We start from the raw sequence: 18,679 nt of genomic DNA, 5'->3' as shown, positions 1-18,679 counted from the left end.
TGCGGCTTCCCCTCTCTGGGCTCCAGTCACTCCAAGCTTTCTTCCGGAACCTCAATTGGCCCTGCTCTTTTGTGCCTCAGGGCCTCCACTGTGGTTTCCTCCCGCAGAAATCCCTTCCTGTGGCCCATTGACGCCTCATCCTCCGGAGCATCTAAAGTTGAAGGAGCCCCCTCATACAGAATCACATTATACAGTTTTTTTTCTTCTTGACCATTATCACCACTTATAATTATGGATGTTCAGTACTGATTTCGTTAACTGTTGATTTATCTTCTGCCGCGTTTCCACCTGGAATCTGCACGCCCTGTGAGAGCACGTACCCTCCCCTCACCCCAACCCCAAACAATTACTGCGGAAGTACTAAACGAATGAACTCCCATACAGGGCTTCTTGAGTATTTGTAAAAATACACAAGCATACCCCGTCGAGGGTGAGATCCCGGAAATGCGCCCTGGCAGCACTCAAGCTCAGCACGTCCCCGCCCCACCCTTCAGCCTCCCACCGGCACCTCGGCTTCCCGCCCACCCCGCGGCTCACCTGATCTCCCCTCTAGTCCCACCAGGGGGCGCGTCTCCGCACACGCCTCCGTCGCCGACGTCCTCAGCGTCGACAGCACCGTGGCCGGCGACAAGTCGATCAACTGATCCCACATGGACTCCGTATAAAAGTCCACCGTATGGGCATTGGAAATAGGCAGGGCGTCCCTCAGAAACCGTAGTAGTCCCTGCATCTTGGCACGCAGCGTGGGCAAGTCCTGGGTAACAGGGAGTGTGCAAAAAGCCGCCATGACGCTCAGCCTCCTGGGCTGTAGGTGGCGCAAACGTGGCCGGGAGGCGAGGGCTAAGTATAACGTGGCACAGGCTGGAGAAGTCGAACTCCGATCCAGACTTTATTTTAGATGAACCGATTGCTTTGGAAACCTATTGCTTCGGCTTGATGACGTATTTTGACTGCGACCGTTGGGTTTCCTGTGGAAAGAGGTGGTTTGCCATGGCGCCGGTGAGACCGGCCACAAGGCTCCCAGTAGGGAGTTTCGGGACGCGTGGCGAAGGAGATTCTCCGATTGGGTTCAGGAATAAGAAAACGAAACAGAGGACCTGGCATCCGAACCATCTGAAGGCCCATGCGGGGAGTGTCCGCGAGGGTATGTAAGGAGGCAGCCTTTTGATAGGCCGCGGGTTTGCGAGACGTAAAGCGGGGAAGGATTTAGGAACTAGAGGTGGTCAACCTTAATCTTTAAACATCTTTCTGGATTTGGCCCCATTTTGAATCAAAAGCCTTTCCTCTTTATTTTTTCACCGTGAAACTGTAAGCAGAGGGCATGTACGGGTTTACTTCGGTATGTTACATATATGCATTTGTGCATGTATTATGATATATAACAAGGAAGCCAGAAATACACTGTCCCCAAACTCTGGATGAGTACAGATATTCCAGCAACACTCCAGCATTACTGTTCCTTTTCTTTTGTTCGTGTTTGTCCTTTTACTTTGTTGGTAAATTCTCTCAAACCCTATTCAGAATGTGTAGAATATTAAATAAATTCAATCTTCTGGAAATTGCTACCTGTTCAGGAAGTCATCAGCCATCTTTCTTTTGTGTCGAAGTATTTTCAAAAGGACAGTATAATAGTTTCTCTGAAGTAAAATAATACATTTGAGCTCTTTTCCCGAGTTAAATATTTTAGATGAATTAAGAATCTGTTTTGACTTGTGAATTCAGTAAACTGGAGTTGTACAGCAGCCACACTGGTCAGTTTTCCTTCTTTGACATTCTTAGTTGGGTGTCTGCACTGACTAATGTTAGCTTGGTGTTTTTGCAAAGGGCCAATATGCTATGTAATCCATCATCTTAAATTTGTTTCTTGAAGGAATATTTAAAGCAAAATTAGGTAATTCTAGTATGTGAATGTGATGATGTAGAAAGTTTTTCATGTTTTAGTTAACAGCTATTTTTTCAAAAAACTTTTTGTGAAAGTTATTTATGACTGATTCCTCAAATGTAGGGCAAGGCTTTGCATTTCGAAGAAAGCTGAAGATTCAGAAAAACTACAAGAAATTGCTGTGGAAGGCACAAAGGGCTCAAACCTCACAATCCCAGTTCGTAGATCGATACCCAGATCATCTGAAACATCTCTATTTAGCTGAAGAGGAAAGACTTAGAAAGCAACTTAAAAAAGTTGACCAAACTTTGTCAGAAGAACAAGTTGACCAACTGTTGCCAGAACAAGGTTGCATTGACCAGGTTTTGTCTGAAGAACAATGTAGCATTGACCGGACTCTACCAGCAGAACAGTGTAGCAAAACAGTAAAGTATGTTTTTCTTCTTTTGAAATGTTTTTCTTTAAATGCAAATAGTGTTTTGTTAAAGAGATTATAGGACAAACTTATGTAAGAGTTGGGATTTAAAAAATTTAAGGCATTTTAGAAGTTACAGTGTTATTAGGTGAATATATTTTCATGGAAGCTTTCTTTTTAGTTAAAATCACCGAATTAGACAGTTTAGTTTATTTGTAGAAATAATGGAATTGGGATTAAGAGATCTGGGTTTTAGATTTTTGCCTCCCAAGTACCATTAACTTAGACAGTTTTAAAAATTATTTAAGTACTGATTTTTTAGAGATACAGTGAAGTAGTTAGTGGTGTGAATTCTGAAACCAGATTTAAAGTGTAGTAGTTCAGTGCCCTCTTCTATAAAATGGGAATGACAACATTAATTATGTAACTCAGAGCCACCATGTTGCACTACTCTAGAATCATTCACATAAACTGTGGTGTCCCTGACCTATCTCATGACCTTATTGTGAAGACCAAATGGGTTAATTTATATAAGATGCTTTAAAAAGTGTAAAGTACTTCATGTTACATGAACATTAGCTACTACTACTATTAATCTGCATTTTTGTCAGAAGATGGATACTTAGGTGCAATTAAAAAACAAATAGCACAGCTCCAAAACAGTTTGGTTTTATAGGAACTGACTTTTCTACCTCTGCACTTATTTCAAGTGAAAAAGCAAAGGTAAAATTAAAAATTGCAAAGAAGCCAGGTGTTATATGGGATTATAATTGTTTACTAAACTAAAATTCTGTCCTTTAAGCTTCTGAACTATTTGTGCTAAAAATGACAGGAGAGAGAACACAGGAAATAGTGTAGTTGGGGATAAACATGAAGTTTTTGATAGGCTTGTCCATCATATTATTGAATAGTGGATAATCTCAGACAGAAGATTAGCACTAGAAATACAGATTTGAGTCATTCCTGATGATTCCTAAAGTGACAAGGGTTAAATTGTAAGACAAAATAAAAAGACAAAAATCATTTTTAACGATTTCTTATTATTAGGAGGTGAGAACAGGAAAAAGCTGTCGTTGAAGAAATGTAATAGAGCTGTCAGAAATAGGGGGAAACAGTGAAAGCTAAGTCAGCAGAGGACACTTCAGAAGTAGAGATTGGTCATTTGTCAAGTACTACAAAGTTCAGGGAAAGTAAGACTATGAACAGGTCTTTGGATTTGTGGATTAGACAGTTACTGGTGACTTTGGACAGAGGATGTTCAATAAAATGATAAGGGATATCCCTGATTAAGTTTTCAGCCATGTACAAATGTGGCAGCTGAAAACATGGTCATGGATGCGACTGCCCAAAAAGAATATGAAGACTATGGAGACACCTTGGGGACAAACCTCAAGTGAGAAAGAAGCTATAAAAGAGCAGTTAAAAAGGATTGGGAGTGAAGAATGTCACCAAAGCTAAGGGAGAGGAGTTTTCACAAGTAGTGAATGGTCAACTCAGTGAAGACTGAAAAGTGCCCATTAACTTGATCATCAAATTTGGCCATCATTATCTTAGTGAGGGCAGTTTCATTGGAGTGGTAAGAGCAGAAATCAGATTGCGAAGAGTTAAAGAGTGAATGGGAGGTGATGATATAGAAATAATGGCCATAATCTATTCACTGTTCTTTCTAGAAACTTGACTGTGAAAGGATAGGGAATAAAAGATTGGTAGGTAGACGGAGACCATAGGGGTCTGGTGACTGGCAATTTATACATGTATTTATTTTAAGAAGGAGCTGCTAAACCATTGTGCTGTGGTTGTAGAATTAGTGAGGTAAAAGAGGAAAAGGATTATTACTGGATCAGGTATCCTGAGAAAATGGACAAAACGAGTTGCATTAACCTTGGTAGGGTGCTTCAAAGAGGTGTGAGGTACCTCAAGATAGAACAATTTTTAATTGTAAATAGGCCATGGTGTGGTTATTAATGACTGAAGATGAAATGGAATAGAGAGGAGGTGGTCAAAAAACTTTGAAGTTAAAGTTTATGTATGCAACTTTCCTAATGTCCTTCAATTTAATGCCTTTTTCAATTTGTCATTCATATATTTGTTTCCTCCTCCCTCCTCCCCAGGATCTTTCAAAGCTTTCTGTTTTCCTTGTTTATAATAATACTAAACTAATCTACAGTCTTGAAGCTGTAATTGTATTTTAAAAATCTTTCTACTTATATATTTTACTAATAAGTAATGTCCTTTTTTCTTCCCCCCTCAACTAGTTTGCATTAGTGAGATTTTTGTTTTATGCTTGTCATAATTACGGTCATACTATCTTTAGTCCTTGTGACTTATTTTTCTTAATTTATTTTATAAAGCTCCACTGCTATTTCAAAGAAAAATAAAAAGAAAACATCAAATCAAAAAGCACAAGAAGAATATGAACAGGTACAAGCAAAGCGTGCTGCTAAGAAACAAGTAAGTTTTACTTTTAAATATATTTAGATCTATTTTTCCTTATGAATTCTACATGTATATGTAAACTGTATTTCTAAGTGGCAGGCGTATAATATGCCCTTAGTAAATATTTGTTGAATGAATGAATGGTCTGAGCAGAGTGGGAGACTTTTAATATATTCAGATTCCTTCATTGTTTATATTATCTCCAAGAGGTGATACTAGTAGGTCAAGAATAGAATTTTAAAATTTCCTTTATGTAAAGCTAGGGCTTTATAATCAAGAAAATTAATTTTTTTAGCACTTGCAAATTCCAAATGTTATTATAAAAGTCAACATCCTTACCCATGAAAATCAAAATTGTTCAGAACTTTAATTAAATAAGGACCTATATTTGAAGGTTAAGAATATTAAGGTGTTTTTTTGTTTTTTCCTCTTAGGTTGGGGAAACTCCATAGGCATAAACTAGACTCCTTATATACCTATATAATTTCCAGATTTTAATGTGCTTATTAAAATAAATGAAGTACTATACCATATGAGAATATAATTTTAAATGATACAGCCTAAAATAATGGGGAGTTGTACAGAGACTTTGAATTTAAAAGATCTGTGTATGAGACTTAGCGCTCAGCTCTACCAGTGATCTGCGACCTTAGGCAAGTTACTCTCGATATCTTTGAGCATCACTTCCTCAGCTGTAAGGTGAAGATAATAACCTCTCATACAAAGTTTTAAAAGAATGGATTGTACAATAATGTAGGTGAAATCACTTCATAAATTATAAATCATCATACAATTGTAAGACTGTCACTTTGAGACCATAATTGTGTTACAGAGAAAATGGAAACAATGCATGTTTTTATTAAGCTTATTTAAGAACTTTAGTTTAACATTTATATTTATTTTACTAAGAATATCAGTGTTCTTCGAGTAGTGCTTTTCAGGTCTATGCATAACTTTGGATTATTCTTTTCTTTTCTTTATATTCAAAACAACTTGAATGTTTATCTGAGTAAATCAAATGAATATTTTAATTGTTAAGTAATAAAATATAATCCCTAATACAATATTTTGCACATATACAGTAAGTCATCAATAAATGCTTCTTGAATTAAACCTGTAAATTGGTCAGATGGCATATTAAGAAGAATTCCAGATATAGCCTTCTGGAAATGAAGATTTTCAGGGTAAATGGAAAATGGGATTAGGTAACCACTAAAGTCCCTTTTAACTCTTTCACAGTCTAAGATTTAAACCAGGGGTTCTTAACAAGGGGTCTGTGAGCTTGAATTGAAATTCATAAAAACATTCTTGTGGGGATGTGTTGGTGCAGGTGTGATATATTTATTAAATAATACATAGTATAGTGTGGACTTAGTAATGGGTCCATGGTTTTCACCTGATTGGCAAAGGGGTCCATGGAACAAAAAAGGTTAAGAACCCCTGATTTAAACCCCCACATTCTATCTGATCTATAAGATTGAGTAATAACCAATTGAGGGAAGCTGATTTGGCTCAACAGATAGGGCATCTGCCTACCACATGGGAGGTCCAAGGTTCAAACCCAGAGCCTCCTGACCCGTGTGATGAGCTGGTCCATGCGCAGAGCTGATGCGCACAGAGTGCCATGCCATGCAGGGGTGTCCCCCGCATAGGGGAACTCCATGCTCAAGGAGTGCGCCCGACACACGGAGAGCTGACGCAGCAAAATGACACAATAAAAAGACATTCCCCATGACACTGACAAGAATACAAGTGGACACAGAGAACGCACAGTGAATGGACAAAGAGAACAGACAACCGGGGGCGGGGGGGGGGCGGTGTGGGCAGGGAAGGGGAGAGAAATAAATAAAATATGAATTAAAAAAAAAATAACCAATTGAGGACATAACAAGATGTCATGAATATAATGTAGTGATGAAATCATTACATAAATATATGCCTTCTCTGTTCCATGATATAATTTTATATGCATACAAATAATTAAGATTGTTTAATAACTACATTATTCCATCTTACAGTCTGTATTAAAATATGAAGACATAAGAGATTACAATTCTTCAGTTATAGGAAATAATTCATATTTTGCAAAATAGAAGAGACGTGCCTTAAAGTTTGTGTATTGATGGCTATTTAAAAACAGTTTTAAAGTACGTTAGCTGTTAATAATGAAAATTGCTAATTACTAATTTAAATATGTTAACTTCAGGAATTTGAGAGAAGAAAACGAGAAAGAGAAGAATCTCAGAGGCTGTACAAAAAGAAGAAAATGGAAATGTTCAAAATATTGAGCAAAAAAACTAAAAAGGGCCAACCAAATTTGAATTTACAAATGGAGTATCTTCTTCAAAAAATACAAGAAAAAAATTAAATTAGATATTTTGTCCTTAATCAAGAATTAAAATACCTGCTGTCTGTCTGTTAGGTTCTTTGATGTAACATACCCCTGTTTTAGTTCCTTTGCTACTAAAACAAATACCATACCTTGGGTTGGCTTAACAACAGGAACTTATCGGCTAACAGCATCTAGAAGGCTTACTTTTTTCCAAGGTTGTATCTTCTGGCTGGCCAGAAAACTTGAGGATTCCGTGGTTTTCTATCACATGGCAATGTATGTGGTGGCATCTTCTTTTTATTCTGGGTTCTATTACCTTCCAGCTTCTGGCTGCTCCCTGTGGCTTATTTCTGTGTCCAGTTTGCTTTACATGCAAGGACATCAGTCATATTGGAGTAAGGCCCACCCTCAGTTTGGGTACCCCTTAACTAATAACATCTTCAGGTTCTATGTAATATGATTTATTTCTTTATTTGCCTCTGAAGAAAGGTTGACCTGAGGAACTAAAAGAACCAGCTTCTGTCTGGGAGACAGGCTCACATGCTCAAATATGTAATATTTTTGTATGGAATAAAATGTTGTTTTGAAAACTGGAAAGCAGAGCTTTTAATGAAATACTTGGCGACGGACTTGGCCCAGTGGTTAGGGCGTCCATCTACCACATGGGAGGTCCGCGGTTCAAACCCAGGGCCTCCTTGACCCGTGTGGAGCTGGCCCATGCGCAGTGCTGATGCGCGCAAGGAGTGCGCCCCGTAAGGAGAGCCGCCCAGTGCTAAAGAAAGTGCAGCCTGCCCAGGAATGGTGCCACACACACGGAGAACTGACACGACAAGATGATACAACACAAAGAAACACAGATTTCCGTGCCGCTGACAACAGACGTGGACAAAGACGATACAGCAAATAGAGAACAGACAACCGGGGTGAGGGGGGGAAAGGAAGAGAAATTAATTTTTAAAAATGAAATACTTCACTTTAGTAATCAGCTATTATGGTTTTAAAATTTGATAAGGGAGTCAAATATTCCTTTTGGGTGTTTTATTATTTATTTTGAATTCAGTACATGTTACAGGGTTTATACCTGTAAAGGGGGTTTTACTCAGGAGACCTGGGTGCTGGAACTGCCTTCTGCCCCATCATATAAGGATGTGGCCCCTCTAAAGTGGTTTGATTTAAGAACTTAAGCTGATATTTATAAACAATCCTTTGAATGGAAGCACATAGCTTGTTTGTCTAAGACCTTTTAAATGGTGATGGAAATCCAGCAATGTCACAATAAGAATTAGTGTTCCCTGTCCATAGGACCCTAATAATATAAGAACATTGTAACTGGAACATGTTAACTCTTGGTCCCCTTGTAAACCAAGGATACATACTGAGATGATGCTTTTGCTCCTGTGCTACTTGCATTCAAAACGAGACTGTTTTGACAGTAATCATTACAAATAAAGAACTTTACAATAAGGGTAATATTTGTAAATCATCACATGATAAAATTTTATAATAGTAACAAGTGCATCCTGAAATTGCATTAAGGTTTAGAGAGCCCTTACACACTTAACTGATTGATTCTGCATTTAAAAATGCAATAGATGCTGACAACAATATTGTGTAGAAAACAGTGCTCGAATATGTGCAATACATTATGTTACATTTAAAATAAGCAGCCCAGAAAGCCTAAATTTTGCCACATTGGTGAAAAACATCATGAGGCAGAGTACATTATAATTTTATCTGTGTGCTTGTAGATAACATCTGGGTGGGACAAAACATGGAAACAGTTCCTGACCTTTTGAATGATGAGTAAAAGTAAATTCTTAATAACATTATCTTGCTGAATAGCTACAGAATGCAAAGTCTGTGTTGAATCATTGAAAAAAAGACTTTACCTGGTATTGTACAGAGAAATAAATGCCAAATAGCCAGGTCACACCATAGAGTAAAAATTAGTGACAAATACAAAGAAAAAAAAATCAGCCTTAAGTGCACAAGAGAATCAACCAGGAGTCATCTTGAAATGCACATTTGAAGGCCCTATCCCCACATATTTAGATAGTGTAGATGGGTTCAGTAATGGTAATTTTTAACAAGCAACTCTAGTGATTTCGTTGCCCTTAGTCCTCAGGTCATGTTACTCAAAAGCATTGGATGAGGGCCTCAGAGAAGAAGGGCTTTGTCTGGTTGAAGAAATTGGAAAGTTTCATGAATGAAATGGTGTGGTAGATTGAATTATGAGTCCTAATTTAAACATTTTGTTAATGAAATGAGTGTGGGACTTAGTTGTATTACTGGAAGCTTTGTAAAGATAAAGCCACAGGAAGGAGCAGGAAACCAGATGCCAGAAAACAGGGAACCCAGAAAGAAAGGAGAGGACATTGCCCATTGTGCCTCCATGCATTGTTCTGGCAGAGTTGCAAGCCTCAGCAAAGAAGCCAGAATGTGGACAATGCGGGTGGACAGCTTATCCAAATGCTGGTCTCCTGGATGGCAGGCATGAGCCAAGTAAGACTTAGAGGGCCTGCAGAGACACTAGTGTGTCCAGGCAGCCTCAGAGTGCTGGCTGCTGCAGCTTGAACTTGAACTACATTTAATATTCATGTACGAGCAGCAGGAACCTTATAGGAGGCTGCAGAGACCCTAGAGAGCAGCCTCATCTGAAACAAGGATTTAATGATAGAAAAAATATCAGATATTTATGACTATATTAGTAAATAACTTGCTTTTAAACTTCAAGGCAGATGAATTATATGTAATACACAGTTCTAGAGAAGTTCAAGGTTTAAATTGTTCCTGCCAGTCATTGAAATGCAGTGCAAAGGAGCAAATTTTGAATATAAAGATATTTTGAATGTATTGGATGGAAAAGATCAGACCCTCAAGATTTGGTGATTGGACTGCCACCATTTCAAGACACCATCAGTGTCTCAACTGCCACTCTTTGAGAAAGAAGGTACAGTGTGTATGCTAAATGTATAGTGATACATTTGATCTCTTGCTCAGTAATTTTTCCTATTCAGTTTCAATGGACAGGTTTCCTTCATATAGGTCCATGGGTTTCTGATATAGTCTTTGGCAATAGTAAGTACTGGGTTCTGGGAGCATAATTTTGCCCAGGAAATCTGCTTTTTAAATTTGGTAGGTATGAGGCCAGGGTTGTGATTATTTTGGGTATCCTGCTAACTTTGGGGGCATACTATAGAATTGATATTGAATTAATTTAAGTTTTGAGGACATGAATCAAATTCAGTCCCACGGAAGACACCCCATGCTGCAGATGCTGAAGAAATCCACCTAGGTGTTAAGAATATTTCTGATTGTGAGTGAGCAGAAAAAGAAACTGGAAAGGACTTAAATTTCATTGGACTGTTAGTCAAAGGGCAAGATAATTTGATTCTTGGCTTTGATTTTTGGTACATGAACTTGCAAAGTAATTTAATATTTACACTCTATTTTCTTCCTAGGACTTTGATAAGTAGAAAGATCTCTGTTACAATATGGGGCATCAATATTTTGTTCACATTTTATCATTGTGCCCTCTTTATGTCTTTGGAGAATTCCCATTAAGATAACCTGATTGAATCACTCATAGAGCCTATAGACAGACCTATACCAGAGATGTACATCTCATGGGACTAGTGCCCCTGGTTGGTTTGTTTTTTGTTTGTTTGTTTTTCTTAACAGCTGGATTGAAGTATAATTGAACATTTTTAAACTAAAAATTTGGTGACTTTTTACATTTGTATACACTCATAAAAACATCACCACAATCACATATCCATCACTCAGCACCACAATATTCCTCCCTCTCCCCTGACTCCAAAACTGGCCCCAGGCAATCACAAGTCTGCTTTTCATCATTATAGATTTATTTGCATTTCCAGAAATTATACACAAGTAGAATCATATAGTGTGTGCTCCTTTATTGTCTGGCTTCGTTAAGTCAGCATAATTATTTTGAGATTCATCCATATTGTTGCATTTATCAATAGTTTGTTTCTTTTTGTTGCTGAATATTCTGTTGTATAGATACACCATAATTTGTTTATCCATTCACCTGTTGATGGGCATTTTTTTTCAAGTTTGGGACTCTTACAAAGAAAGCTACTATGAACATTCATGTACAGGTCTTTGTAATGACATGATTTCATATCTCTTAGGTAAATACCTACGAGTGGAATCATTGGGTAACATTATATGTGTATATTTAACTTTTTAGGAAATGTGTCATCTGTAGAGATTGGGCATTGGAAGAGTGACTGCCCTTATAGGCCTTTAAAAGTGACTGCCTTTAAAAGATGAGAAAGGAGCATATGAAGTCAAATCGGGGTCCAAAAATGACACACTCCCAAAACCTTGGTAGCTCTCCCATTGCATCCACAGCATTATATCCATTTTCAGGGCTGGCCTCCCTGATTCCTTGTGGCTGCAGATGCTACGTTTTCTACCTTAAATCTCACCACTTTATCCCAACTTGTTCCTCGGAGTACTAATAAAATAACTGGAGAGGGTGTCTTCAATAACTATGTTAAGCTATGATCTTATTGGTCTTGCAACCTTTACTGATTTCAATCCTGTGCCTCTGTTCTAGCTAATTAATTGAGACTGGCTCTCTAGATGGCATCATGAAAATAAATGCTTGCCCAAAGTCCCAAATATAATGGTACCTTTGCTGTGCTCCCTCTCCGTATGCATTTTCAGATTAGATTGCTTCTACTCTTTGGGCTAAAGATTCTACTTATGCGAGTAGATAATTTGAAACTGACCTACTGAGGTTCAAATTGAACCTTATATACTCTTGTCAAGGTCATCCCAATATCCACTCAAACTTAAATCTCAGGAACAAATCCCAATACTGAGTCTTTATTATAATAAGGACCACCATGCCTCAGTCTTTCAGTAATCCCATATAGCCTTTGAAGTGGGTTTAAGTGTGGCCCTCAAAAGGTATGTCCACCCACAACCTCAGAATGTGTCCTTATTTGAAGTAAGAGTCTTGGCAGATGTAACTAAGGTAAGAAGATGATTCTGGATTAAGGTAGCCCTAAATCCAATGAGGAGTATACTCATAAGAGATAGAAAAGGAGAAGACTCAGAGACACAAAGAAGGAAGTCATGTGACAACAGAGGCAGAGATTGGATTATAAAGCCACAAACCAAAGAATGCCAAGGGTTGCTAGCAGCCACCAGAAGCTGGAGAGAGGCATGGAATGGATTTCTTCTCAGGCCCTCAAGAAGGAAACTACCCTTGATTTTGGACTTCTGGACCCCAAAATTGTTGTTTTAAGCTACCAAGTTTGTGGTAATGTTATGGCAGTCCTAGGAAATCAATACAGACAGTTAAGAAGTCTAATAGAAAATGCTACCCATTTGCTCAAGACCTCAAGGTCAGCAATAAAATTGTGATCCCTAAAATCTTTGTAGTTCCAGTACAAATAAGTCCTGCCCCCATTTTCTTGAAAACTAAACATTTCACCATAGTAGACAATGTGCAGCCTTCTTTAGTAGACAAAGTTAATATTGGTTTGCTTTTTTTTTTTGATAGGAAAATTAACAGCATCTTTGGATTGCTGTAATTCAGGGATTTACAGAGCTTCCCCCTTCCCCCCATATTTCTTTCAGTCTAAATAATTATCTTAAATATTTGATTTTTCTTTGAGGATCCATCCTTATACAATATGTAGATAATTTATTGCTGTCCTCAATCTAGGTTCACAGGAAGATTCCAAATATCTCTTTATAAGATTAGCTGAAGAGGGCAAAAGGCATATGTAGAGAAGTTATGATTTTGCCAAGAAATTGTAAAATTATTTGATACCTTTCATCAGAAGAAAGACAATTCCATTTTGCCCACGCCCCAAACCAAAAGATAATTAAAATAGTTTTAGGATTGACTGGTTATTGTAAGCAATAATACTTAATTTTTAAAAAATAGCTTAGTCATTTCATGAACTTACTAAGATGACAGGTTTTGAGTCTCTCCCATAGGATGCAGAGGTAGAAGAAGCTCTCTCCTCTTTGAAAGCCTTTCCTTTACATCTTCCAACTTTGGGTACCCTTAATCACACAAAACCCTTTTCTCTCTTATTTATGAAAGACAAGATGATGCATTCAGAACAGTAACAGAGTAGTTCACTCCAGAAGCCTGTTCATTGCCTCTTTTGCATGTTCCTTGATATGGTAACTAAAGAATGTTCTTCATGCTTGCAAGAGGTGGTAACAGCTACCAAACTGCTGAAGCTTCCGGTAATACAATATTTGCTTTCAGTAGATCTATGGGTTGCACATGCTGTGAAATCCTTGTTACTTCTTGATACCACTAAACGTTTTTTCTCTATCAGCCACTTCTCCACTTACAAATTCATTTATTATCTCTTTCACACATCACTATTTAAGATAGTTCAAATCTTACTCCTGTGATTGTATTCCCTTTTCAAAAGGAAGGGGGATCATGTGACTAGAGCAATAACTCAGTATTTAAGCATATCTGTCCAGGTCTGATCTTATAGAGACCCTTTTAGTTCTTCATGATTTAATGTAGTTTATAGATGGTTCTTATTTTTTTAAGTAACAGAGGTATCCCCTTTTGTTGTATCCACTGAAAAGGCAGCCAATGAAGCAGCTCCATTACATCATGTTCAATCTTCCCAGGTAGCTGAATTAATAGCTCTGATTCAAGCCTGTACTGTGGCAAAGGATAAAAGATAAAAAAGATAGAAGATAAGCATTTAGAATCGTTCATGATTTTCAAATGTTAAGACAATTATGCTTCTAAAGGTTTGGTGGGAGTAGATCTCAATTTAAATAGCATGGTATATAGCTACGTTGGTAAAAGCTATTCAGTTAGCATGTAGCACTGCCTCTGTCTTAATCTAAATCAGCTGTGCTTGACTCACAGCACTCAGCTCAACCTCTGTGAGACAAGGTTGGCCATCACAGGGATGCCCTCTCTATAAGGAGGGATTCTAGTGATTTTAGGATCAGTACCTAATTCATAGAATGGAACCAGGCCAAATAATTCTATGGTTGTTCATATTATAGATTTGAAAAACTGGTTTTCATATTAAATAAATAGTGGTGGGTAACAAGCATAAGGCAAATAAGTCTGCAAAGGTGATGTTCTAACCCAGCTCCTGGAGGGCACTGGTTGGGATGGCTGCAAGACCAAAGAGCACACCTGGTACAGAGTCAGGCATAATAAGCTTCATTGGGCCTTAAGGACAAAAGAGATTTGTACTGTGGTGGCACAGTACAAAGAGGTGGGAAAATAACGGGCAATATAAAGGTCCCAGAACAAAGATATTTCATCAGTTTCTGCTAGGGTCACATAAAGCACACAAATGGGGTCTAGTGATGTTATTGTAGGAAGAAAGTGTAGCCTGGGGAAATTTACGCTCTAGGATACCATCTGTACATTCTCTTTTCTCTGGGGAGCTTGTTACTTTTAAACTACTGCCCAGGTCATGCAGGAGGCTATGTGCTGTGGGCTTTGTTTCCTTTAAGAGGGAGGATCATGGGCTCCCACAGGTGACATGCCGTTTAGTATTCCTCCTCCAGACCCTTTTGAGCATTTACAGATGGGTTTTATACAGTTAGCCAAACCGTTAGCTGATGCATATGCAATAGTTACTATTAGTAAAATTTCTGGGTGGATAGAAGTTTTTCATCACTGGAGGGCTAACACTGTCACAGTTGGTAAAATGCTATTTGACTTTTTATTTATACATGGAAGATCTTATTTTATTGGAACAGTCACAGAGGAACTTGTAAGATACTTGCATTAGCCCAGAAACTTTACTTCTGTATCAACCCAGTCTTAAGGAAAAGTAAGAAGAGTAAAGGAAACAACAAAGCTGATGTCCAAATATTCATAAACAATTTGTCCTGTATTAAACGTTGTCATTATCACTGATAAACATGTAATCCCTTCCTCAGAGCTCACAGTACCCCATACTCTTTACAGGGTACCCTATGCAAGTGGGAATAACTCCACGATAAACCATCTGTTCTCATCCATGCAGATTACCTAAATATTGTCAAGAACTAACTTAGTTTATGCAGTCTTATTCCCATCATGAACGAGCCTCCTCTGCAAAAATACCTTCTAAAGCTTTGCATGACCTCCAGTCCTGTAAGTGTGTCTTCTAGCAACATGAAAGTGCTTTAGAACATGCTTGGAAGGACAATTTCTGTTCCTCCTATGGGCTCATATTTCATATTTCATAGTGCAAACAAGCTACCAACTTAAATCAGGTCTCCTATGAGACCTTTAGACTGAGGCTAAGTCAAAAAAGTCTCTAGAAGCAGATAGCCTCAGGAGGCAGCCACCCTCCTCAAGATCTCTGAATCAAAGAAATAACTGTAATATAGATAGCCCACATCTAATATGAGAAAATAAGACATAGCAAAACAAATTTCTTTAAAAATTTTTTCTATTTTTTAAGATTATTTTTCTTGTATTTTTCTGGTGATTCCATGCAAATAGTATGAGATCGTTCTTTCCTCTTAGTGTAGTTGAGCCTAACCGTATCTTGGTATATTCAAAATACATGGTTAGCCCATGCTTTTGCAATAGTATTTAGTGCACAAAATGTGTATGTGGCACTTTCTTTTTTATACACAGAATATCTCTATACTACCAATTCCATGAACTTCCATTTCTATTGAATCTGTGATTACTCTAGTACTAATAAGGCTGGCCATAATCTACATGAGTTTCCTGAACACCTTCCTGTCAGTCTCCATACAGCCCCAATTTAACTGATGATAAACCATGCAGATCATGGAGTCTGAGTGAGGAAAGCCTTTACTATAACTCAATTTCAGAAGCCAAAAACAATAATTTAAAATGGTTATCACAAACAACAAATGTCACTTTAGCAGTTATTTGAGAGATGAAAGTAACATAAAAATGATGAGGGAAAATAGAACAAAAGGTCTTTAGAGCAAGTTTCCTAAGAATTTATTTTTGAGTAACTCCTTCCTAGGGCTTATTGGATGTTATCTGCTAGTTGAATAGGCTCTGTTATTAGCCTACCTTATCTAGACCTTGCAGATTATATAGGATCCATTGAGATGCCAAAGCAATATTCCATCTATCAATAAATGTCTTAAGTGGCTGGTGGACATCCCCAAGAGACTTCGCTTCCCTCATATGGAATAGAGACTATTTGTAATCTTTTGGTTATAGAAGACATAAGCCAGGTCTATTCCCCTGAACTTCTTTTGAGTGCCTACAATATTTAGTCTCTTTATTTTTTCTTATACAAAAGAAATAGAAACCCTGCTAGAAGAACATGGCTGGTTTGAAAAAAATATTTTTTATTTTATATCTGAGTAGAACTCAACTGTTCACAGCAGTGGAGAAAATCAAGTGGATCTTAAATGTTACCCACTCCCTCTTGACATCCTTCAGAAAAGATCTTTTAGAAATTCTGCTTAAGCAAATTATCAAGGCAGTAGGTTTTGAAGGTTATTGTTTGTGCTTTTAAATAGTTTAAGATAGGAATTCAATTAGAAATCATCAGCATCTTGGTGTGATTTGCATTACATACCTGCCTGCTGAGAAGAAGAGTTGGATTTTTTGTTCTGATTTTATAAAATTTAATACAGTGCCAATGTATCATCTTAAATTTTAAATATTCACTCTGTTTTCCCTTAGTAAAAAGTGATAAACTACTACTAAATTCACCCACTACATGACTTGTTCCAAACACCGTTCCCAGGCAAATTTATTTTGAGTATAATTTTTTAGCAGATTAATTTTGAAAATCAAAGTTTTGAAAATTGAGTCAGAGAAAAGAGTGGTCCATCCATATGTGTTATTCCTATAACCATTTTGTTTACACAGAGATTTTAGCAGTAATGGGTTACATACTGTTTTAGAAATCAGAAACCACTAATCTAGTGTGAAGGGAGGGAATTGTTCATTGCTCTTGATTCAAATTCTGTATCAGTTAGAAGAATTCTGCTGTCCCCATAACTGCTGAATCTAGGAAACATCATCAATAATTTATGCAGAGTGTGATAGGGACAGATATGCTTGGATTATTAATTTACACATTTACATTTGATTAAAGATGTAATCTATATTTAGAGTTGTGATTGCAAAATTATTATTTGTCACTTTTTAAAAAGCTATTAAAGAACTTGAGAACTAGCTTAAATGTTCTATCTTGGGACATATTGCAGAAAACAAATTGAGTTTGGCTTCTGATCCTGGGAAACTAGGACATACTGCTTCAGGATTAAACATTGAAGTAGTAATAAGTACTACTTTTAGATCTTCTATTAGACTTTTGGCTTTCAAAATTGTAGGTCAAGGATTGTAGACTTGAAAAATACCTACATCATAAGGTAAATTCAATAGATAAATTGATTATTTCATGTAAAGCACTTAGAATAGTAACAGGCAAATAGAAAGTGCTCAATCTGCATTAGCTACTGCTATTATGTGTATCTCATTTTTCCTTTGAATTGCTTCATTATCTATCTAACCATCTTGTTTGCAATGAAATATGGCCGGTTAGCCAAAGTTTCATACCAAATGCATCTTGGACTGATTTGGCTGGTTGATTGACAGAATTTGTGTTGTAAGAAAAAAATTAAAAGTTAAATATATAACGGCATTAGGAAAAAAGTATGTATGTACATATTTTGTCAATACAAAGCAGTTTCAATTGCATTATTTGCCTGTAATATTTTGGTTCTTAATTACTTTATAATCTGTATCAGTAATATTTAGGAACATGTTTTACATTGCCAAACTGAAAATCATGTGGGACTATCTTTGCCACAAGATATAAACCAGAATAATTAATGGCAATTTTAACCCGAAAGGGCCCATAAAGAAAATGTCAAATTCCACCTAAGGATGATTGATGCCTTTCAGTAGAAATCTGCCAACTTTTTAATTACTCACCCTCATTTCTTCATTCCTAAAAACTTTAAAATTTTTGTTTTTTAAAAAGTAAAATTTTAAGTATATGAATGTAATTAAACTTTATCTTCTCCCAAATTGAATTGCAGATATTTCTTCAAATGTTAATAGCAATTGAAATATAAAAAATTCACTGGAAAATTCCATTTTCAACTGTAGATTTCTAAACATATTTTTATATCAGTATAAGCTAAGTGCTCCAAAATTTTGGAGTATCGGAACCACTTTTTGAAAAATTTTGTTGAAGTGTTATCATTCATACATGAACATACATAAACATTAAATGTATAAAAGTTGTGAACTTATCAAACAAATATGTGTATCATCATACAGATGTTACAAACTATGAAAGAACATCATCAAAATATTACTATTAACTATAGTTCGTATCTTCCATTTTATATTTTTCCCCCAATTCATCCAATTATTAACACTCTGGTATTAGTATTATATACTTGTTATAGTTCATGACAGAATGTTCTCACATTTGTCCTGTTAACCAGTTCTGAAAGAGTGAAAATATAATTATTTTCCAAACTCCTTCTTCATAGCTTTATTGAAAGGTGAAGGTTACTAATTAGATTAACATAAAGCTACACTAATTCTTACATTTTTAAAGAAAGGATTTTTTTTTCCTAGTTAATTTGAAATGGGTGTTCGTACAAATGGGAGGTAGCA

The 18,679-nt window shown here is 36.8% G+C and overlaps 2 protein-coding genes across 4 annotated transcripts in view; one reads left to right on the top strand and one right to left on the bottom strand.

Moving 5' to 3' along the window:
• METTL25 (methyltransferase like 25) overlaps window positions 1-801 on the bottom strand; it is a 154,941-nt gene extending 154,140 nt beyond the window's left edge. For 2 of the 3 annotated variants that reach the window (XM_071218981.1, XM_058308502.1), the window contains exon 1: window positions 538-787. In XM_071218981.1, the coding sequence (XP_071075082.1) occupies window positions 538-787 (250 nt within the window). Of the gene's footprint in view, window positions 1-537 lie in introns of all 3 variants that reach the window. The other variant, XM_004463551.5, reaches the window with a different exon arrangement.
• A 25-nt stretch (window positions 802-826) lies between these two features.
• Window positions 827-7,662, top strand: CCDC59 (coiled-coil domain containing 59). The gene is made up of 4 exons (XM_004463552.4): window positions 827-1,144; window positions 2,006-2,312; window positions 4,649-4,748; window positions 6,940-7,662. Exons 1-4 carry the CDS (start codon window positions 937-939, stop codon window positions 7,099-7,101), a joined length of 777 nt encoding a protein of 258 aa, XP_004463609.2. The 5' UTR covers window positions 827-936; the 3' UTR covers window positions 7,102-7,662.
• The last annotated feature ends 11,017 nt before the right edge of the window (window positions 7,663-18,679 follow it).

The sequence above is a fragment of the Dasypus novemcinctus genome, chromosome 12 (assembly GCF_030445035.2).
Source record: "Dasypus novemcinctus isolate mDasNov1 chromosome 12, mDasNov1.1.hap2, whole genome shotgun sequence".
In the NCBI taxonomy this organism is placed as follows: domain Eukaryota; kingdom Metazoa; phylum Chordata; class Mammalia; order Cingulata; family Dasypodidae; genus Dasypus; species Dasypus novemcinctus.
This window is presented reverse-complemented; position numbering and strand designations above follow the sequence as displayed.